This window comes from Cynocephalus volans, chromosome 10, assembly GCF_027409185.1.
Source record: "Cynocephalus volans isolate mCynVol1 chromosome 10, mCynVol1.pri, whole genome shotgun sequence".
Classification (NCBI taxonomy): Eukaryota; Metazoa; Chordata; class Mammalia; order Dermoptera; family Cynocephalidae; genus Cynocephalus; species Cynocephalus volans.
Window position 1 is genome coordinate 126,840,937 of NC_084469.1, and position 21,802 is coordinate 126,862,738.

Below are 21,802 nucleotides of genomic sequence, written 5' to 3' on the forward strand. Positions count from 1 at the left end.
AACCTGGAGGAGGTGGGAGGTGGGTGGCGGATTGGGATTTGGAGTGGATCAGCCTTTCCCAGGAAATTCAGGGATTGGTTTCTTCCAGGCCCTGGAGCCTCAGCAGGCCTGGGGATGTTGGGGCTGATGCCCTGGCAGTGACCAGGACATCCTCCCTTCCACCATCTGGCAGTCCCCAGCCAGCCCCCCAGCAAGGACAGAGCAGAGGCATTTAAGATCCAGTCTGGGCTGAAGACCTGGCCACTCCTGCCCTGTGACACTCAGACCTGAGACTCCAGGAGTCCTTGTCCTGGCTCCAAGCAGCCGGGATCTGAGCTGGGAGAGGCTGGGGGCAGGCGGGCAGCAGCCGCCCAGGGAAGCCAGGCAGAGGCAGGGGTGTTAATTACAGTACAACTTTATTAATACTGGAATCTTCACAGTGCATTTGTTACTTGTAGCAGTGACTACTTAAATCAAGGGGAGGATGGGGTGGAGGGGACAGGGAGGAGAGAATTTATCCAAAAACAGACAGAAAGAAAAGAAAATGGTTCAGATGGGATGGAAGAATGGGGGTGGAGGGTGGGGGGAGAAGGGGTGCCTAGGAACCAGGAGGGGCAGCCTGGGGAGGGAAAATAAATTAAAAAAAAGGAACAAGTTAACAGCACCAGAAAAGTTACTTCAGTCAAAAGACGCTTTTGAAAAGAATATTTCTCTGTACAAAATGAAAAATAAAACCAACGTAAAGAAGTCCCCAAACCAAAGTCTGTGATGCGGGATGGCTGGCTCCGATCCCGAGGGGGTGGGCCTATGAGGTGGTCACTAAATCGACGGGAGAGCGAGGGGGTGGTCAAGGGGATGGTCGAGGGGATGGAGAGTATGTACAGCCCTTGGGGGGCTCCAAGGGGAGAGGGAGACGGAGCAAGGGGGCTGGGCCACACCCACCCACCCCCTGGGAAGCCCCAGCCTCCCTCCCCATCAGCCTGGGAGGCCCAGGGCGCCCCGCCCCTGTGCAGCTGCCCCCAGGGCGAGGCATCTAGGGCCACCCACAGCCTGGCAGCTGTTCCTCACACCATTCCTGTCACACGTCCTGCATCCTGTGTCATCAGCCCACCTGGGCCAAGCCTTGACACAGCCCTGGGGAGAAGGTGCAGCACAAGACCCACCCAGGGCTCCCAAAACTGGTTGCCTGCTCTCCCGGCACCCACCCCTGGGGCTCTGGTGTTGGTCTGAGCTTGGTGGGCTGAGTGACTCAAAGGGGCTATTCACCATCAGCCCTCAGGGAGCCCAGTGGGGGCTCTGTCCACACAGGGACGTCCTTGGTTCCGCAGACCCACTTGGTTGCCCTGCCAGGATCCCAGCTCATGGCACAACTCCCAGGAGCTCGAGCTTGAGGATCTGACCAACTCCATCCATCAAGACCAAGGACAGCCAGCTGCCCCGACCCCCAGGGAAGCCCTTGAGCCCTGCTGCCTCTCAACTGCCCCGTGGGACCACCAAGAACCCTCCGCTTGCCCTAGGCTCACATGCTTTTACCTGCTTAGACTTGGCTGACTTGGTGTATGGAGTGGGAGGGCACCCTCCACCCCGCCCCCGCCCAGGAGTGCAGCGGGGACCGTCCTGGCATGGCATCTCCTCTGGCAACAGAGAGTCAAAGCCAATCTTCCCAGACTCACTCCCTGCCCCTGCTCTGGCACCCTCAACCTTAGCTTGGCTATGCTCCTCTGCTTCTGAGGAGCCAATTCCCCTATCTCTTCCTGCTATGGGCCACCAGGCCACAGTGGGGGACCCTGTCCCTTAGGCACTCGCAGACATACACCCTGTACCCGTTACCTCGTCCAGCGTCAGCTCCATTTTATTATATTCATAATACAACCCCCCACACCCTCTACTGCTCCAGCCCCCAGCTGCAAAGGAGGCTGAAACTGTGACCCCAAAGTGCCACCAGAGTTAAAGTCTCGATGTGCCCAGATGAGAACTGGACATCTGAATGCAGTGCCTGTGTGGCTGGCCAGGTGACCCCTGGGCCTCTGACGCCTTTCTCAGCTGCCCCGTTCCTGAAGGGCTGCCCTGTGCTGCTCCCCACTCCAGCCACACCTCACGGGGGAGGGGGGACCACCTTTGGCTGCCGCCCCCCACTCCAGCCATGCCTCACAGGGGAGGTGGGGGCCACCTTAGGGTCCCCTGGACTACCTCCCCGAGACTCCCTTCCCCCATGGGCAGGTCTGGCCCCCCAACTTCAGCCTGCTTCCCCAACCCACAGCCACAAGTCAGATACCTCAGCCAAACGGGTGCCTGGCCCCCCCCCCCCAAGGCCACCCAACCCCTCCATGGCCACCCTGCCTCCCAGACAGACAGGAGCCTGGGAGAGGCAGAGAAGGCAGGAGGGAAGGAGAGGGGGACTCAGCCAGGGGACAGGAGGGAGCTGGCGTTCAAGGAAGAGCTGGGGCACCACCAGCCCCATGGAGAATTTGGCCAGGGTGCTGGTGGTGAGGCTGGCCTGGCCACTGTCGTGGGCAGGGGGCGTGGCTCTGGCGCTCGCTGGGGTATGGAAAAGGCCTACAGGCAGGAAGAGGAGGAACAGAGTAGACAAGAAAAGTATAAAAGCGGTTTCAAAACCTGTCCAAAGGCTACAGGCTCCATCCTGGCCAGGTTTGTTAAAGAAGTCACTTCCCGTTTCAGTGCTGGATGTCACTGCGGGTGTCCCCTTCCATAAAGTGGCTTTGCCTCTTCCCTGACTCCGTTCTCTCCCCTGTCTGTGTCTTTGCTCTGAGCGGCCGGGACCAGGCCGCCTGCTCATGCTGGGGCCAGAGGGGGGCGGGGCGCCATCATAAGATGCGGGGCGCCGACCTGTCGTTGGTGATGGTCCTGCGAAGCCGGACCCCGCGCCGGATGGCCACCAGCATGTCTTCGGCAGGTGGGTCGCTGGTGGCGGCAGGGGGTGGGGTGGGCGTCTCCTCTGTGGGGGTGGCTGACAGGGCAGTGGGGAAGGGGAATTGGCCCTCGCCCAGGGCGTGGGCGCCAGCCACCAGCTCCCCGAGCTTCTCCACCAGGCTGTGGCGGTTGGCGGCCAACTGCTGCTGCTGCTGCTCCTCGTCATCCTCGGCTGCCAGCCCAGCCCCTGCCCCCGCCCCGGGGTAGCTGGCCGCCTCCAGGGGGGCCGGGCTGCCCCAGGCTGTGTTGGGCAGGCTGAGCCTCTTTGGGGAGGCCTTGGCCAGGTCTGGTGCCAGGGGTGAGGCGGCCTCATCAGTGTAGAACACACACTCCTCGCTGCCTGCCCGCGTGGGCCCCACGTAGCCTGGGGAGTCGGGCACCGTGGGTGTCTTCACGGGGACGATGGGCGGCCGGATGGGGATGGGGCCGGCACTGGACAGGGTGCGGCGCACGGTGGGCTTGGTGGAGGGTGTGCGGCGAATGGTGGCCACGCCGGGGGGTGCGCCAGAGGGCAGGCCGGTGGCTGCAGGCAGCCCTGCAGTGGGCAGCCCGGCGGTGGAGGCTGGGCGCTTGGTCTGGATCAGGCGACGGTAGTTCTGGGCGATGTTGCTGTTGCGTGGGATGGTGGATGACTTGTCAAACTCGGACGGGCCCTCGCTGTCTGCATCCCCGTTCACAGAGTAGCAGTCATAGTCTGAGCCTGGGGGTGGGCACAGGAGGCAGTGAGCCTGGAGCCCGGGTACCCCTGAGATCCCATCAGCCCAGGGTAGACATGGAGAGGGAAGGACAGGGCCCTCCTGTGTGGCAGAGTCATGGGTGTCCTTGGCAGGGTGGGGCCAAGGGACAGTGAGGCCCAATAACCTGCTCCCAGCCCGCAGGGACTGCAGCCCTCCTGGCCTACCTTGGGAGGGGATGGTGTCCTCGGAGCACGAGGGTGTGGTGGTCTGAGTGCTGTAGCCGCTTGAGTACTGCAGCGAGTCCCGGCTGCTCTTCTGGTGCTCAAGGCTCAGGCCACGGGTCAGCACCATGGCCAGGTCACTGGCTGCCGGGGACACCTCCTCACCGTGCTGGCGGGGGAATTGCAGGCTAAATCCTTGCTCCCCGCATCCCCCGTCTGCCGTGATCCCAGGCAGCCCCACCAGTTGGCTGGAGCTGGCCCTGAAGACCCCTTGCTGGGCCTCCTGGCATTGACCTGGGAGTGAAGGTGGAGCCCTGGCTGGGCTGGCAGGCAGCTGCCTGCTTACCTTGGCTGCGATGGTGGCAGGGGACATCCGAGGTCGTGGTGCCTCCTCTCCACTGGGACCCAGGGTGCCCCCACTGGTGGGGCCTGGCTCTGTGTCTCGGAGGAGTTCCACTCGGTCCTTCCTCCGCTGCAAGGTGGTGCCCGAGGGCTGCTCATGGGGGCCGGCCTTGGACCATTCCTGGAGGGCATGGCAGGAAGTTCAGGGGGACCCTTGGCCCCGCTGCCATGGCCAAGGGTCCCGATTGTGGTTGAGGCTCAGGGTCTGTGAGGACCCTCTGGATCACAATCATGGCCAAGTCCACAGCATGGACAGTGGCTGTGACCCCTCAGTCTCACCAGGCCCATGGGCAGGATGGGGTGTCCCAGGAGGGAAAGCCGCAGCTATGTGGGGAATGGCTGTGGGTGGTGCCCAGGTGGGGACAGGTGTCAAGTGCCATGCCCTTGTAGCTGAAGCTGGGACCTCCCTGCAGTGATGGCACCAGGTCAGGAGGGCACAGGGTGAGGAGCTGTGATGGTCCTGGGGCTGGGAGCACTGACCGAGGTCGGGGAGCTGCACTCGCTAACGGACTGGCAGGTTTCAGAGGCCTCGGATGACGCAGAACTGGAGGACTTCTGTCATGCAGAGGCGAGCAGGTGGTTGCAGACAAACAGAGGCCGGAGTGCAGAGAGGAGAGGACAGAACGGTCCTGGTCACTGCGCCTGCATGCAGTGGGGTGGCTCCCTTCGGCAGCCCACCCAAACCCCCAGGGCCCTGGCCGCTGAGCATCTGTAGCAGGATACGCGGCCCAGAGCACACGCCTTGGGCAGGGACCCACTCAACGGCCCAGCCCAAGGCCCCTACATTCTGAGGATCAAGCACAGGACTCGCTGCTGACGGCCTGGACATGGTGGGTGAGGCAACGACAGGTACTTAGGGTTATAGTTGGATGTTTGGTTTGAGCAGTTGGGTTGATGGTGTCACTGTTTTCTCAGAAAGGGGACCCTGGGGGGGAGGTATGAAGTCCAGTGCCATGCTGCCCATGTCAGCTGAACTGCCCATCAGAGCTCCATGAATGGATGCAATGGAGGCAAGCTTTGTTACAAGCATGGAGTTTAGGGAGCCACAAATCCGGCAGCCTTGGGGTAGTGAGTGTGGTTAGAGACAAGGTTCAAGAACCAGGCCCTCAGGTGTGCTGACATTCAGTGGTTGAGAGAAAGAGGAGGGTCCAGTGGAAGGGAGCCACAAGGAGCTGCCAGAGAAGTGGGAGGAAAACCGCAATCAGGCGATGCCTCAAAAATCAGGAGAAGAACCTGTTCTGTGCAGGAGGGGTGGTTAGCTGTGCTGACCCCTGCTGGGTCCATCAGCTGGGGCACAAGAGCGCCCATGGAGAGCACCAGGGGAGCTGCTTCAGTAGAAAGGGGCTGGGGGGAGGCCCGTTTACCAGTGGCCTGAAGTGTGAACCCTGCTCCGGGCAGTAGGTGGACTAGGCACCCTGCAAGGCCCTCCCACTCCAAAACAACTGAAAAGAAAGATGAAAAAAGAAACAAGGGTAGAAACAGGACCATGAACTCCTGAGCACGTGTGATGGGCAGGGCTCCCCAGGGCAGATGCCGACATCAGCACGGCAGTCAGAGATGGAGCATAGGCAAGTGCTGCCCTATGATGAGCCAGATTAAGCCAGGGCAGCTGGAAGTGAACCAGAAGCAACCCCAGTGCCGGCCAAATACTCCAAAGCATCCTTGATTTAGATCCTCTGATTTCCTTTCAGGTTATGATAAAAACCAAGATCACCAGAGTAAAAGAAAACAAAGCACCACAGGTGAGGATTCAGTGGAAATAACAAATTCAGACTTTTAGCAATATGACTGTGAAAATAAAAACTCAATGAAAAAGAGGATTTGGAAAACTTAATGGAAAAGTTCAATACCCATTCATGACAGAAAAACAAACCTGAAACACTTAAACCAGGAGTAGAAAGGAAGTTCCTTAATCTGATAAAGAATATCTACAACAATAATAATACTCTTCCCTTTGAGGATGAGAAAAATACAAGGAGGCCCGCCATCACCACTTCTATTCAGCACTGGAAATCTTAGCCAGTGCAATAAAGAAAAAGAAGTAAAAAGCAAAAGGATTAGAAAGGAAGAAATCAATTGATCACTATTTGCAATGACATGATAGTATACATAGAATATTCAAAAGAATCTACAAATTTTCAGAATTAATAGGTGATTTTAACAAGATTATTAGAAGCAAGGTCAGAAAAAAAAATCAATTATATTTCTAAATACCAGCAGCTTAACAAGTAGGAAAAAATGTAATTTGCAATAGCATCAATAAACATCTGTTAGGAAAAAATCCAAGGATAGATGTGCAAGATCTTTACATAAAAACTACAAAACATGGGGCCGGCCCGTGGCTCACTCGGTAGAGTGCGGTGCTGATAGCGCCAAGGCCCCGGGTTCGGATCCCATATACGGATGGCCGGTTCGCTCACTGGCTGAGCGTGGTGTTGACAACACCAAGTCAAGGGTTAAGATCCCCTTACCGGTCATCTTTTAAATAAAAAAAAAAAAAAAAAAAAAAAAAAAAAAAAAAACTACAAAACATCATAGAGATAAAGTAAAATCTGAATAAACAGAGAGACATATGCAATCCTAGTCAAAATCCCATGTCTTCTTTTTTTTTTTTTGTGGAAACTGACAAGCTGATCTTAAAATTTATAAGGAAATGCAAGGGGCCAAAAATACGCAAGATGAAAGTGAAGAAAAACAAGCTGAAGGACTTCCGTTATTAGATATCAAGATTTTCTATAGAGTTACAATAATTAAGATGGTGTGGTATTGGCACAAGGACAGATAAATCAACCAGAGGAAACTCCAGAAAGAGCCACACCCATGCAGACAGCTGACTGACAGCAAAGGCAGTGCAGCAGTGGGGAGAAGATGATGCTATGGTTTGAATGTATATGTCTCCCCCTAATTCATATGTTGAAACCGTAACTCCCAAAATGACGGTATTAAGAGGACATTTGGAAAGTGATTAGATCATGAAGGTGGAGCTTTCATGAATGGCCCTTACAAAAGAGGCCCTGAGGGAGCTAGCTTGCCCCTCCCACCACACGAGGACATAGCAGTATCTGGCTCATCTATGAACCAGATAGTGGGCTCTCACCAGAAACCGCTCTGCTGGTGCCTTGATCTGGGACTTCCCAGCTTCCAAAACTATGAGAAATAAATTTCTGCTGTTTATGAGCCACTCAGCTTATGGTACTTTGTTATAGCAACTTGAATGAGCTAAGACAGATGATCTTTTCAATAAATTGTCCTGGGTAAATTAGATATCCATATGGAAAACAGGACCCCTACTGCACCACACGCACACACACAATCAACTCTAGATGAGCTATAGATCTAAATGAAAAAGGTATAACAAAAAAAGGTTTTTAATCCCTATACTGGCCAGCTGCCAAAAAATAAAAAAATAAAAAAAAGGCTTTTAGAGGAAAACATCTTTGTGACCTTGGAGTACGCAAAAATACTCAAGCAGGACACAAGAAGCACTAACAATTTAAAAAATGGATATAGTTAGTAGACTACATTAAAATTAAAAATTTCTAGTCATTTAAAGACCCCACTAAGAGAATAAAAATGTACCCATAGAATGAGAGAAGATACCTGGTGAAGGACTTGTGCTCTAATCACCTGTAACCAGCCAGATCCCTCTAATGAAGGACTCTATCTACAATACATAAAGGGTTCTATGAATCAATAAGAAAAAGACAGACAACCTGATAGAAAAACGGGCAAAAGATCTGAACAAGCTCTTCACAAAAGAGGATATTCAAATGGCCTTTAAAAGGAGGAAAAGGTGCTCAAGCTCATTCTCACTAGGGAAATGCAGTCCCATTACTGGGTATGCACCTTCATAGAACTGCATACTAGAATGTTCCCAGCAGCACTACTTACAGTCCTACAGCCAAAACACTGGGAACCATCCAAACGTCAATCAAATGTAGAATGGTTAAATAAATTATATATTCACACAATGGAATGATACACATATCCACCTAAGACACGGATAAATCTCATAAACATAATGCTGAGCAAAAGAAGCCAGACATAAAAGATACATACTTTATGATTATGTCTATATATGTAAATATAAAAGATAGAAAAGGCAAAACGAATCTAATATATATATGTATATATAAAAGATAAAAAAGGCAAAACAAATCTAGTCAGGATAGTGGTTACCCTTTGTGACTTGAGGGGGCAGCAGGGACTTCCGGGCTGATGGTCATGCTTTTTCTTGTTCTTGCTGCTGCCCACACGGCTATGTTCAGTTTGTGCAGATTTATCAAGCTGTACGCTTATGATATATTTACTTCTCTGCATGTAGAGGATACTCCAATAAAAAAGTTCTTAAATGACTCAGTGGTAATGGGTTACAACTCTTAGAATGAAATAAATATTTGTGAATCCATACTGGTATAAATAAATAATCCAACACATAAACAAATGGGGACAAGGGACAGATCTTTTTGCAGTAGAATTTCAATTAATAAAAGTAGAAGGAATGATGGAAATAAAAAATCCCTATTGTAACAGGTAAGAATCATTGACAGATGCTAAAATTACTGCGTGAAAGACTGATGAGAAGCAGGGTATTTGCATGGTCTCAAAGCATCCCTCCACAACATACTTTATTAATTCCAAAAGGGAAAATAATGACTTTACAGTGGGAAACCCTGGCAGACACCACCTTAACCCTGGATCAAGGTGAATATCACCAGTCATAAGGCATAGTGACATCATGCAGCTGATATGCTGCACCAGGAAGGACACGACACCACTTCTGTGGTATCCTTGCCAAAAATGTATGACCTCTCATTCTAAATGGGAAGATATCAGACAAACTCAAACTGAGAGACATCCTACAAAATACCTAACTAGTATTCTTCTAAAGTGTCAAAGTCATGAAAGACAAAGAGGGATGGGACTAAGGAACTGTCATAGATTGGAAAAGCCTAGGGGACACAAGAACTAAATGCAATGTAAAATCTTGTATTGGATCCTGGACTCCTGGACAAGAAAAAGAACAGCAGAGAGAAAACTGGCAAAATCTGAAAAAAGTCTGTAGATTAGTTAGTAGTATTGTACCAATGTTAATTTCTTGGTTTTGAAAATTGTTTGGTGGTTATATAGATGTCAATGTTAGGGGAGACTGTGGGAAGGGTATATGGGAAATCTGTACTCTTTCTGCAACTTTTCTACAAGTCTAAAATTATTTCAAAATAAAAAGCAAAACAAACAAACAGACACAAACCCTCAGTGGGTAGGTCAAATAGCAAAAAAGAGTAAAAGTAGATTGGAAGACAGACATGAAATTATCCAGAATATAGTACGGAGAATCAAGAAGATGGAAAATATGAGTTAGAGACACAGAAAGATGACAGAGTGAGAAAGTCTGACATACATTTAATTGGAATCCCAGCAGGAGAGAACAGAGAACATGAAGTGGGGATAAAGAGATAATGGCTGAAAGCTCCCAAAACAAATGAAAGACATGAATACAAACCAAGTGAGGTTAAGTAAAAAAATCTGTACTGTGAACACATTGCAGTAAAATTAAAGAGAAGGGTGTAGCTAGAGAGAGATGTCATGTCATTTACAAAGAAAGAACAATGTGACGGACAGGAGACCTTCCAGCCAACAATGGAAGTCAGAACACAGTGGAAGAAAGTAAAGTGTGGAGAGAAAATAACTGTAACCCCAGAATTGGGTCCTTGGCAAAACTAACTTTGAAGAAATAGGACAAAATAAAGCATGCTTACAGAAAACAAAAACTGAGTTTACTACTATAGACTTACTCTAAAAGACCAGGTAAAGATGTCCTTTCCTTCAGAAAGAAGGAAAATAACCTTAGAAGGAAGATTTGAGGTGCAAGAAAACAAGGCGAACAAAGAAGTGTGTAAACATGGGCAAATCCAAACAAATACCATAGGTATAAAATAATAATAAAATTAAGAAGAGAAATGTTATTTGTAGGTACTATAAAAAAAAAGAGATTAACATATAATAATTTGTCAGTTGAGAGAGAGTAGGTGAGTAAAGATGAAATATATTATGGTCCTGGAATTATTCAGGAGGTGAAGTAGTGACTTTGCTAAGAATGCTTGGTTTAATTTCAAGCTAACCTGTAAAAGAGAAGAAACAGAATATAACTTATAATCCAGGGGACGGGACATATGAGAAAAGTCAAGAGAAGAGACGAAAACAGAAAAAAACAGAACAGGTAGAAAAAAGTAACACAGAAGTCCAAATATGTCAGTAATCATAATAAATATAGATGGACTAAAAATGCCAATTAAAAGAGACTGTCAGATTGGATAAACAAAGAAAATCTAGGCATATGCTGTTTAGAAGAGACTCATCTCATATAGCCGACTCTCGAAAAACTTAGGGGTTAGGGAAACTGACCTCCATGGAGTCGAAAATCTGCAGATAACTTTTCCCTGGTCACATTAAAGCAACTTAAGTAGTTAAATACCTAAGTAGATGGCTCCATGGAACCCACGTATACAAAAACCCTCTGTATATGAGTTGAAAGAAATCTGTGGATAAGTGGATCCATGCAGGTCAAACTTGTGTTGTTTGTTGCAGTGAGTTTTAAAAGCAAAGAGATGGAAAATGATGTGTCTGAACAGCTATAGCAGCCCCACTCCTGGACAGCCTGAGGCTGGCATGAGGCTGCTGTATCCCACCTCGGGTGGTCCTCCTGATGCCCCCTCACTCACCTGGCTGGTGATGTCTGAAGGCATGGGTGAGGGGGGCTTGGAGTAGGTGGCATCCTGGGAGATGAAGCCAGAGTCGTGGGAGGAGACGCTGGAGAGGCGGGCGGTGGTGGTGGCTGGCTGTGCCAGGCTGCGGTAGCGACAGGTGGAACTGGGTGAGTATGTTTGGGCACCCCCAGGCCATGGAGCTCCGCCACCCTTGGCACTGCTACCGCTGCTGGGGGCACTAGGGGAGTGGAGGAGGAGGGCACAGCAGCCAGACAGGGAGATACAGGGGTGCGCATGGGGAAGAGGGCGACAGATGAGGGTGGGGGAGAGAGGTGAAGGGCAAAGGAAGGAAAACACAATGTCAGACTACAAGGTCCTGAGACCCAGGAGCTACAGAGGAGCTGCGTTCTGGGATGGTGTGGCAGGGGAGGGCCAGAGCATGGGACACCCTGTCTGAGTGCCCCAGTGCTGAGGGAAGCCATAGTCAGGACATGCCCAGGGCGAGGCAATCTCTCTGCCTCCTACTCTGCCATTAAGAACAGCTGTCCTTAGGTTAACAACAGGGAAACTGAGTCATCAGGTGTCAAAAAATTAGAACCAGAGACGAATCTGGTCATTTCTTTTTTTTTAAAAGATGACCGGTAAGGGGATCTTAACCCTTGACTTGGTGTTGTCAGCACCACGCTCTCCAAGTGAGCTAACCAGCCATCCCTATATGGGATCCGAACCCGTGGCCTTGGTGTTATCAGCACCACACTCTCCCGAGTGAGCCACGGGCCAGCCCCGAATCTGGTCATTTCTAAACTGCCTTCTCAAAGTCTGTTATTTGCCATTGTAATTGGGTGTCTAGCACATGATGACGATCTGTAGGGAGATGGAGGTCCCTTCCAGGTGGGTCCTGCATCCACCATCACACTCATCCCCTCCACCCCCGAGGCTGTCCAGTCCTCTGCAGCAAGCACCTTCTGCACTACCTTTGGGCAGTATTCCTGGCAATGAAGTTTGCCTTCCCCCTGAGTGTGATCCTGAAGCCTCCCAGCCCCTGCCCTTGCTTGTGGGTCTCTGCTGCAATCAACCCTCGCTCTAGTGACAGCCACACACCCAGGGTGAAGCACCTCCAGCAGCCCTGGGCCCTCTTCTCCCTGAAGGTGCATCTGACTGCTGTGCCTGGCTTCTCCCAAGCTCTGGGTGTCCAGCCAGAGGTGATGCTGGGGAAAGGGAGGCCTGGCACAGAGGGGCCTCCTCCACCAGTAACTCACTCTGTGCCCACTGTCCTCTCCACCCAAGTAACCCTGAATTGTAAACATCTCCTCCAAATCTCTGAGGAAGGGCTCCTGATCCTGAGCCTACTGGGTGATTGAGTGAGATCTCTGTGAGACCCCGGGGGCCAGTGTGCAGGCCAGGACTCGAGCCTGTGGCAGCTGCTTGGGCACCAGCTCTTAGCAACCAGCCAGGCTATAGTCTTTCACCTTGTGGCCTTAGCACATGTTCCCAGAAACCTCTGCGCCTGTCCCCAATCTTAGAGTCTTACTATTACCCCACACTGTGCTAGGCCAGGCAGACTCCAGGGGTTAAGTACAGGGACTCTGTGCTTCAGTTTCCCCTTCTGTGAAATAAAGACAACACCATATTTGATACGGCGGTGTTGGGATTCAACGAAGACAATGCACAAAGCATGTGGCATGGCACCTACACAGTTAATGCTCCAGCAATGAAGCTGGCACTGCCCCTGCTTCCTGCCAACAAATGCCTGTGCCAGCACCAGTCTTGGGATGACCGGGCAGAGCTTCCTCTACACTTGCAAATTCCTTGGATGATGGAGACGTTATGTAAACTATGGGGCCCTGAAACAGTTCTTGATGCAGCTTTGCTGAGAGCTTCCCCATTCCCTTGTGGGATGTCCCTCCTGAATCCCACCCCTACTGACCTGCACATGCTGGACTTCCGGGAGCTGGAGCTGCTGGGGGATGAGGGTGGTGTCTGATACGACCAGCTATAATCCGAGCCCTTCAGGTCTTTGATCACCTGGACAGGGACATGGATGGGAGTGACTGCAGGCAGCCCCTGCCATGAAGAGAGCCTCGTCATTCTCTTGGGGTCTCCCCGAGTGCTGGAAGGGCCAGAGGCCCCCACCCTCTACCCAATTGCGAACCACATCCCAGGAGAAGGCTCCGGGGGTCTGAAGCCCCTCCCTTAGCCTTCTCCTAAGATGGGAAGGAAGGAGACCCCAGGAGACTCAGCCTTCTCTAAGCCCCCTCAGCTTATACACTGAGTGCAAATTCTGAGCCCAGCCAGGGTTGGGCAGGGGACACTGGAGAAGCGGGCACTCCAGAACTCACTGCTGCTAGCAGAGGAGCCAGGGAAGAGTGACCATGATACCACGGGGTTCAAATTGTTACTGGACCTCTCTGTGTCTGTTTTCGCCTGTGAACTGGGACCAACTGTTCCTGTCTCAGAGCACTGATAGGATTCAACTAGATGACCCACGGAGAGTGCTCAGCAGATGGCTGGGCATACAGTAAATACGTGGGCAATGACACTAGGGCTGTCAGGCGGCAGCAGGGTGGAGGGGGGGTGGGCGGTATGCCTGGGTCTAGGGGAAGCGACAGGGGTTCTGGGTGTGGCGGTGACAAGGCACACCAGGTTTGGAGGGGGCTTGCCTAGGTAGGCAGATGCAAGGCCAACCCCCACGGATCTGGGATGCTCGCCTATCTGCTCTCAGTCTGAGAGCACCAGTGAGTCCCACCCCTCATCTGGGCAGGTGTTCCTGAATGCCCCACAGTGGTGTTGGAAGGTGTCTGGTCTTCCACCCCCCAGCTGTCTCCCCCAAAGGCTGCCCCTTTTTCTCTATTGTCCCCATCCAAGGGCTAGCCCATCTCCTCCCCGCCCTGGCCCTTGGCCCTTGGGCTGGCCGCACCTGCTCGCTGGCGGGAGGCAGCTTGTGGGGTTCTGCGGTCAGCACCACCAGGTCGTCGATGATGCCCTGCAGGTGGGTGATCTCTCCCAGCATGGTCAGCTCGCCGTTCTGAGGAAGCAGTGAGTCAGAGCTGCTGGCCCCCCACTGCCTGCCTGCCCACCTTCACCCTTCCCCGCTAACCAACGCTGCTTGGGGCTGGTGGACTTGCATGTCCTGGGCAGCTGGCGAGACCATCTGTCCAGACCAAATCAAGGCATGATGAGCTTGAGATCCGCCTCTGGGCCAGGAGCACATGACCCAGCCGGGGATCACTGAGAAATGGCCTTTCTTGGATCAACCCTGGGCCTGGCCCAACCCGCTGGGGCCTCCAAGTCACCAAGAGACCCACCACCACGGGCTGCAGGAAGGTGATGAAGGTGCAGAAACGGCCACGCTCCTCGATCAGGGCCCGGCGCACCGCCTGCTTCTCTGTCTCCTCCAGCAGCAGGTACATGTCATTGACATCCTGCAGGGCACTGTCCAGCTGGGGCTGCAGGTCTCCTTTCCCTGGAAGGGTTGGGAGGAGAGGCTGCGCTGGGGATGCTGGCCTGGCTCACTGCAGTCATGGCTCAGGGCCCTGTGGTGGCATCCCTGGCAGTGGGCTGGGGACTGCCATGGGGACCAGGGAACTGGGGAAGGCAGGCAGGACTCTGGGGCTTGTGGAGGGGCTGGTCCCACCAGAGTAGGGAGAGAGGACAGACATATATGCACAGGACAAACACCAAAGCTGCAATGCCACCAGGGACCTGGGGTGGGCAGAGCCCTAGGTAGCCCAAGGGGGGCTTTGGAGCCCAGCTGGAGGCCTTCACCCCCCCCCCAAGATGCTCCCACTGCCCTTTGGATGGCACCCCCTCACCTTTGGGGTCCAAGGAGATAGACTGGAAGCAGAACAAAGTAGAGGGTGGGGGCTCAGCTGTAGGCCAGGCCACTGGGGGGAGGGGGGTCGTCAGGAGAGCTAGGGGCTGGGACTTGGGGGCAGGGACAGGGATATCTCAGTGTGGGCCCCTACTCAGCTCAGGGAGCAATGCACGAGGACGCAACAGCAACACCAAGAAGCAGCGAGAGAGACAGAGAGAGGCAGAAGATGATGCAAAGGAGATGGTGAGATGGGACATGGGGGGTGACTGGTGAGGACGCAGGGCTGGCCCGGTGGGGCGGGCAGCCAGGACCTGTGCCTCCCACCCTGCCCTGGCCAACCCCTCCTGGCCTGGCAGACTGACCCAGCAGTGGCCCCAGACTCATCCCTGGCAGGGGTCCCAGGGGCCCCAGCGAGGCTGTGCCTCAGGACCCTCCCTCTGACTGCCTTCCTCATTCCTCCTTGGCCTGGAGAGGTTTCTTCCAATGGCCCTGAGCTGGGGGAGACAGACAAATGCGACAAGGACGGGAGGAGCAACTGGAGGGATGGACATTTGACTTACCAAGTAGCTCTACAGGAAGGATGTGGGAGGAGAGGAGGAGAGACAGAGAAAGAAAGAATGTGTGAAAGACAGCCGGATGGACAGAGCCACTCCTGGGGTGGGGTAAGGGGCCTGGGCCTGTGGGGCCCCTGGCTGCCTTCTTGAGAGGGAGGTCCTGGACCAGGTCTGGGGTGCAGGGCAGCTCCCTCGGTCCCACCCAACAGGTTGGAGGGTCCTGTGTCGGGGATAGGGCCCCTTGGGCCAGGATCATGCCCTGTGGTGCCCCCAGGGCGGTGGGGGCCGTGGAGTGGGGCCCGTGGGGCTGAGCCTCCCAGGCCACTCCGGGCTCTACCTTTGCGCGCTTTTTTCTGCAGCTTCAGTGTGTCTGACGACTTCTTCTTGATCTCATGCCGGGCTCGTTTGTATTCTGCGCAGAGGACAAGAGGGAGCGCTATAGTGGGGGTCCCCGCTGAGTGGGAGTGGAAAGCCCCTGCCAAGCCCACCCCCACCTTTCGCGTGGTCCTTGTCCAGTTGGTTGGCTGACTTCTTCCAGTCCTCAATGCGCTCCTGCAGCGGGTTGATGAGGCTCTCCAGCAGCGCGCTGTGGGCGAGGGAGTGACTGGGTCAGGGACACTGGGGGGTGGGGGGGGGTCTCCCCGTGAACGCCCCCCGCCCGCCCGTGGGGCCCACTCACTTGGTGAACTGCCGCAGCTTGGTCTCGATGCTGCGGTGGCGCATGCACATGCGCGTGAGTGCCGAGCCAATGTCCCGCGTGGCCCCTGGCGAGGCAAGCGCGCGGCATGGGAAGGGGCCCGTGGGGCCTCTGCAGTCCCAGTCTCGGGCCACGAGGGGGCGCGCCAGCCCGCGCCCGCAGCCCGCGCCCCGCCCCCACCAATCCGCAATCCTGCGGCCCGGCGAGGATCTGCTCACTCGGCGGGGATCTGCTCACTCGTCAGTATCTACCTGAGCTCCTCCCACGGCCAGGCCCAGGGCCCTGGCCATCCCGGCCACCGCAGCCTGCTGCAACTGCAGGTGCTCTGCCCGGCAGGCCAGGAGAGTCCCCTCTCCCTGCGCTGGGAGAGGCCAGTGCCAGACTGTCCAAGGAGGAGCCAGCAACACGCCCCTCCTGCCCCACCAGGAACTCCCTCCAGGTGTGCCTGGACGTAGGCGTGAGCGTGCGGGCACATGCCCAGGGCCTGGTGTTCTCAGCACCCGAAGGAACAGGAGGCACATGGGGCTGGTGAGAAGGAGCTTATCAGACTCACTGCACAGAAGCGTGAGCAACTGCGGTGGGGGGTCAGGCCAACTGCCCACAGCAGGAAGGGAGTCCCCGTGTACCGTCCCTGCCACCACTCATCCATTCCTGCTCGCATGCCTCCTGTGACGAGGGCTCACTCTGTCCACAACCCCTTCCATTAGGGAGCAGAACGCAAGGTCCTAACTCTGGGCTTGGCATCCTCTCCCTGGTCCATTCCCCACTCAGCCGTTCTGGCTGCCAAGCCCCCCTGGGGCATCCCCAACCTCTGGCCACAGCCCCTCCCCACCTCGGGTGTTGGTGGCCATGTCAGCCACTTTCTGGAAGGCATCCAAGAAAGCCACCGCAGCCAGCACAGTAGTCCTGGGGAGACGGATGATGGGATGGATCGTCAGTGGTGAGGTGTCCTCTCCTCCGCCCGCCCCCTCCCCATCTGGGACACCCTGAGCAGCCTCACCTCAGCTGGGAATGCAGCTTTGTGGCCTTGGAGTTGAAGTCCTCCCAGATGGGGTAGGAGCTCTGCCAGGGAGAGGGGAGAGAAGGTGAGACCCTATGTAGACTGCAGCTTGACCTGGGCCCTCTGGGAGGACAGAGCCACCAGGCATGAGGAAGGCCCCGGGAACGGGAGCCTTTGCTCATCCCTCCGTCCCTAACAGTCAGGGGCCCACATCCTCCCTCAGGCAGGTCCTGTCTCTTCAGGGCTCCCGAGGGCCTGGCAGGGGATCTGGGCTGATCTCCATAAGAGGCACCATGTCCCTGGGACACATGCTGGGTACTGACCTGCCCACAGTGTGGAGGGTAGAGACTGGCTGGGCTCAAGGCATGCAGTTCTAAGCCTCACCCTGTGCCCCGGAAGCCGCTGCGGGCAGGCCAGCCATCCCAGGCCAGCAGCAGTGGCTCCCAGGCCTGTGGAGGCCATGGCTGCTGTAGGGTCTGGCCATCCTGCCCGGGACAACCAGGCCCCAGGCTGAATGGGGCCTTGTGCGGCCAACAGAGCCACCTTTCTCCACCCCCCGCTCCCCTCCCCTCCTGGGGAAACAGTGTGGCCTTTATCCCAGCCTGGCCCAAGGTTCCAAGTTGGGGGGGGGGTTTCCCTGTAGGGAGGTTGGGCTCCTGGAGACCGAGTTGTCCAGTCTGATTAAGGGGCTTTTCTGGCTACCCCACTGTCACCACGGCTGCAGTTTCCTGGAGAAACCTCAGCCCTGGCCCAAGGGCCTTGAAGGGAAGTCCTGAGCCAGCCAACCCCAAACCCCAGCCCAAAGGGGCCTCTGATGCTCCCCTCCTTGTAGCATGGGGCACTGGGGGACAAGGCTTTTCCTGAGGAAAGAGGGAAGGCAGAGGGCTTGGCCTTAAAGGCCTCAGAGGGAGGCTCCACCCAGCAGGAACCCCAGGGGCAGACTCCAACTGGCTTCTCCAGCGAGGAGAGCCTGCAGGGGTGGAGAGGAGACAGGGCAGCTTCCGGGAACCTCACACTCCCTCTCCTCCCAGCCCAGCCACACCAGTGCCCGTGCCCAGGGAAAGCAAATATTTGACAAGTCTACAAAGGCTGGAGCAGAGAGGGGAAGCTGTGGGTGGGCTGTCCCCACATGGCACAGTGCAGGGTAAAGGGGCCCCGGAGGCCATTGCTAGCAGTCTCAAGGAGCTGATCCATGCCTTGGCACCCCCAGGGGTTTCCTGGAAGTGGGTACCCTCTCATCACCTAGACTCCCCCTTCCAGCCTTGAAGCCTTGCTAAGACCTCCCTCCAGGGAACAGAGAAGATGCTAAGGGTACAGGAGGGACCAGAGCCAGCTGTCCTGGCTCCAGGAAACCTTCTTAGTCCCTTCAGCAGCCCATAGGCCGTATCAGTGACTGAGGGATCTCCCAGTGGGGAGGGGAACAGAGGGTATGGGGGAAGCCAGGCCCAGTGTCCCCTCAGCAGATGGACCCGGCACCTCAGTCTCAGGCATCTGGGATTCCAACCCCTCCCCCCTCTGGCCCACAGTAATTCATGAAGGACCCCAGAAGGCCGGAGCAGCCAGTGCCCAGGGAGGGTGTCCTCAGTCTTCACATGGGCTCAGGCCCCTGGTGTCAGGTCCTAAGATTCTGACTGATCATCATTAGTCAAAATAGTTGCTACTGTTGATCAAGTGCTTGCGGTGGGCCAGGCACTGCACTAAGCCCTTTGAATGTGATCACACAGAATCACACAGTCCCATGAGGTGGAAACTATTATTGCCCCCATTTTACAGATGAGGAAACTGAGGCTCATAGAAGTTAATTGACTTGGCCAAGACTGCAGGGTGGCAGGGTCAGGATCTGATCCCATGTCTGATTGGTCACTACACATCAGAGAGAGATCCCTTGTTTCTGTAGGGGTAAGGAAATGTGCACCTGAGCATCAGGGTGGGGAGGTGGCAGGGATGGGGGAAACACCCAGCTCTGCCTTAAGCACAGTGGCTGCTGGGGGGTGGGGGGAAGAGGAGGTGCTTAACACATGACCCTTGGAGACTCATCTCTGTCTGGGTGGCGGCTGTGATTGAGATGTGGGATGTGGGCGTCCCGGGCTCCAGTCCCAGAGAGAGGGATTTCTCGGTAACCCTGGGCAAGGGGCTTCTTCTCTGAGCCTCACTTTTCTCACCTTTAAAATCAGGAGAGGAGCTGCACCTAGCACACCGTGTCAGTGTGGAGACTCAAGGAGGCACTGTGTAGGAAGCATGGAGCACAGTGCTGGGCACGCAGTAAGTGCTTAGTTAATGTTGGCTAAAAGAGAACACACAACCCTGCCTCTCTGCCAGGAGCTCCTCCCACCTGGCCAGGGCCTGTGTGTCTGGGTGACACTCCCTAATCCTGAGGGGGTAGGCAAAGATTATGGCTCCATTCACTCTGCTAAAGGTGCTACATCCAGACCTATCACCTTGGGCAAGTCCCTGCCTCTCTCTGGACTTCAGTGGGCAGCCTAGTGCCAGGGGACATCTGACCTGGGTTGTGTGAAGCCCAGAAAGCAAGAAACTCCCTGAGGGCCCCCTGCCCAATCATGACTTGGTGCCCTCCTCAAGGCCATCCAGGCTCCTGCTGTAGCTTGGGGAGTCCCCCTCCTCCCCTCTGCCACCCCTCAGCCCAGGGAAGGCTGTCGTGGGGCTGTGGCCTTGCAGTGGATCAGCCTTGCTGGGCAAGCTCAGTGTCCTCAACCTGGCCAGCCAGCTGGTGGCCACCTTCCTCTACAGAAGCCCTGCTTCCAAGGGAAATAGCTGAAAGTAGCCCCCAAATCCAGGAGATCGGCCTCCAGATGGGCCAGTACTCTTCTCTGTCCCTGGCCAGGGCCCTTGAACACAGCATGTGTCACAGGTAGGGGCATACCATACTTGGCAGCACCCCAGGTGAAATCTCTCCCATTTTGCCTCCACATGTCAGAAGATCCTGCCCCATGTCTAGCCTAAACTTCTTTCTACAGTCTGGGCTCATTTCCTTCTGTCTCATCCCCAAGTTCCTTGCAAATTGGCTGGAGGGGGAGGGAGACAGTCCAGCTCCTCTTCTGTGAGCAAAAGCTGCTGCTCTCTGCAGTGTTTGCTGTGAGGCTGCCAGTGGGAGGAGGGTGTGGGAAGGTCCCACCCTCAGCCAGCCCTGGGAGTGGCCGGGGGAGGGTGGTCTGGGCTGCCCAGTCCCAGAAGGGATCTTGGTGCTAGGACTGTGATGTCCACAGGGCAGGCGGGGTGTGTGTGTGTGTGTGTGTGTGTGTGTGTGCTGAAGGCCTTCAGAAGGACTCGGAGGTGGAGTTGCAAGGGATGGAGGTCTCAAGGGCGTGCACCATGTGGGGAGGAGGGCTGGCAGGGCGGGGGATGGTCACCTACATACTGCAAACCGAGTACTCCCTGGCCAGGATGGATTCAGGCCTCTTCTCTTCCCCAGGGCAGAGATCTGGCAGCTGCCTCTGGGGCTGTTTCCCTGGCAGCACCTGGAACCTCTGGCTTGCCTGTATCCCCCACCTTCCGCAGGGCCCATCTAGGCACTGAGGGGTGGGCTACACTGTGGAGTGTGGTTTTCCCGCCTTAGGCCTGATGGGATTCTGTGTCGTGTACTTGGTAAGTGTGTGCTGGGCTGTGAGGTTGGGGGCCCTCAGGAGTTCCTGTGGGGAGCCAAGTTCTTTCTGCCCCTTCCCAGCCCCACAGTCCTGCCCCCTCATCCTAGACCAAGGAAATGGGTAGAGGAGGAGGGGAGGGTGCTGGTTCCTGGCCTCCACCCTGTCACTGGAGCAGGGGCCCTCTCTGCCTAGTCAGCCTGGGGCAGCCCTGCCAAACTCTGGTCTCTTTCATCTGAGAGGATGCCCCTGGATCTCAGATGAACAATGAGGTCTGAGTTCAGGGATAGTGTCCAACAGTCTCCTTAACGACCTTGAGCCATTCCAGGCCTCAGTTTCCCCGCTTGGTGGGGTGAGCCAGGAATTGGTGGTCTGCTCCAGCCTGACCTTGAGCAATCATGGGATGGGGGCGTTGGAGCTGATGGCCTGGGTGTGATGAGGTAGGAAAAGCACTCCCTAGGGGTTGCTCCACCAACCCCAGACTTCTCCCCACCCCTTCCAAGGTGATGATAAGGCCTATCCCTGGTTGCAGGGACATTCAGCCTGCAGACTTTGGAGTCCGGGAGCTTCCTGGGGCTTGCTGGGGGTGGGGTAGGCAGTCGCAGAGGCCGAGGCTGAGGCCGGCGGGGAAGGAGTTAACGGTTATCCGCTTTAGTATTTTTTCCTGCTTTGGCGGTGACAGCATTGTCTGGGCTCCGGGGCCTTCAGGGGTCGGGGCGAACATGGTGGTGGAAGGGGGCGGAGGCCGGTGAGACCCCGTACCCGTTAAAAGGCCGCAGATTCAGCCCTGGAGCCAAACCCCATTCATAGTTTGGGGGTCTGGGGCGCAGGGAGTCCGCGAGTGCGCAGGCTTGGGTCGGGACCCCACGGGGCGACCCCGGGCACCGCACGGACACCCCGACACACGGGCACCCACACTCCCCAGATGGGCAGCCGGAGACCCGTGCGCACAGCAGACGCAGGCAGGACACGCTCGGACAAGGACACACAGACACCGCGGGGCACGGCTGCCCGCCGCCACGCGTCCCCGCAGGGGACACGCACCCGCACCCCGTCCGTGCGGCCGCGCCCTGGTTACCTTCATGTCGTTGACGATGGCCTGGAAGAGCCCGCCCAGGGCGCCGCACTCCTTCTCCGCCGTCTCCATGCTCGGGCCGGGCCGCGCGGCGGCGGCAGGGCGCACAGGACGCGGGGAGCCGCGCAGGGGCCGGGGCCGGGCCG

General features: G+C 55.6%; 1 protein-coding gene across 4 annotated transcripts; it reads right to left on the reverse strand.

The window, feature by feature from the left end:
* Positions 1–376: 376 nt before the first annotated feature.
* Positions 377–21,790, reverse strand: MTSS2 (MTSS I-BAR domain containing 2). Of its 4 annotated transcripts, none has more exons than XM_063110529.1 (14): positions 21,660–21,790; positions 16,983–17,044; positions 16,815–16,888; positions 15,965–16,049; positions 15,780–15,871; positions 15,623–15,697; positions 14,223–14,380; positions 13,835–13,942; positions 12,845–12,942; positions 10,933–11,059; positions 4,691–4,765; positions 4,155–4,331; positions 3,812–3,977; positions 377–3,610 (listed from the first exon to the last, which is right to left on the reverse strand). In XM_063110529.1, exons 1-14 carry the CDS (start codon positions 21,726–21,728, stop codon positions 2,805–2,807), a joined length of 2,172 nt encoding a protein of 723 aa, XP_062966599.1. In that variant the 5' UTR covers positions 21,729–21,790; the 3' UTR covers positions 377–2,804. The 4 variants fall into 4 exon arrangements, with proteins under 4 accessions (XP_062966599.1, XP_062966597.1, XP_062966598.1 ...); XM_063110527.1 differs by having other exon boundaries at positions 10,933–11,155; XM_063110528.1 differs by having other exon boundaries at positions 12,845–12,981.
* Positions 21,791–21,802: the final 12 nt, after the last annotated feature.

Coding starts and splice junctions, on each gene's coding strand:
- MTSS2 (XM_063110526.1), bottom strand. CDS start 21,728: ATGGAGACGGCGGAGAAGGAGTGCGGCGCCCTGGGCGGGCTCTTCCAG. Junction 17,045..21,659: donor CCATCGTCAACGACATGAAG/GTAACCAGGGCG, acceptor TCTCCCTGGCAG/AGCTCCTACCCCATCTGGGA. Junction 16,050..16,814: donor CATGGCCACCAACACCCGAG/GTGGGGAGGGGC, acceptor TTGCCTCGCCAG/GGGCCACGCGGGACATTGGC.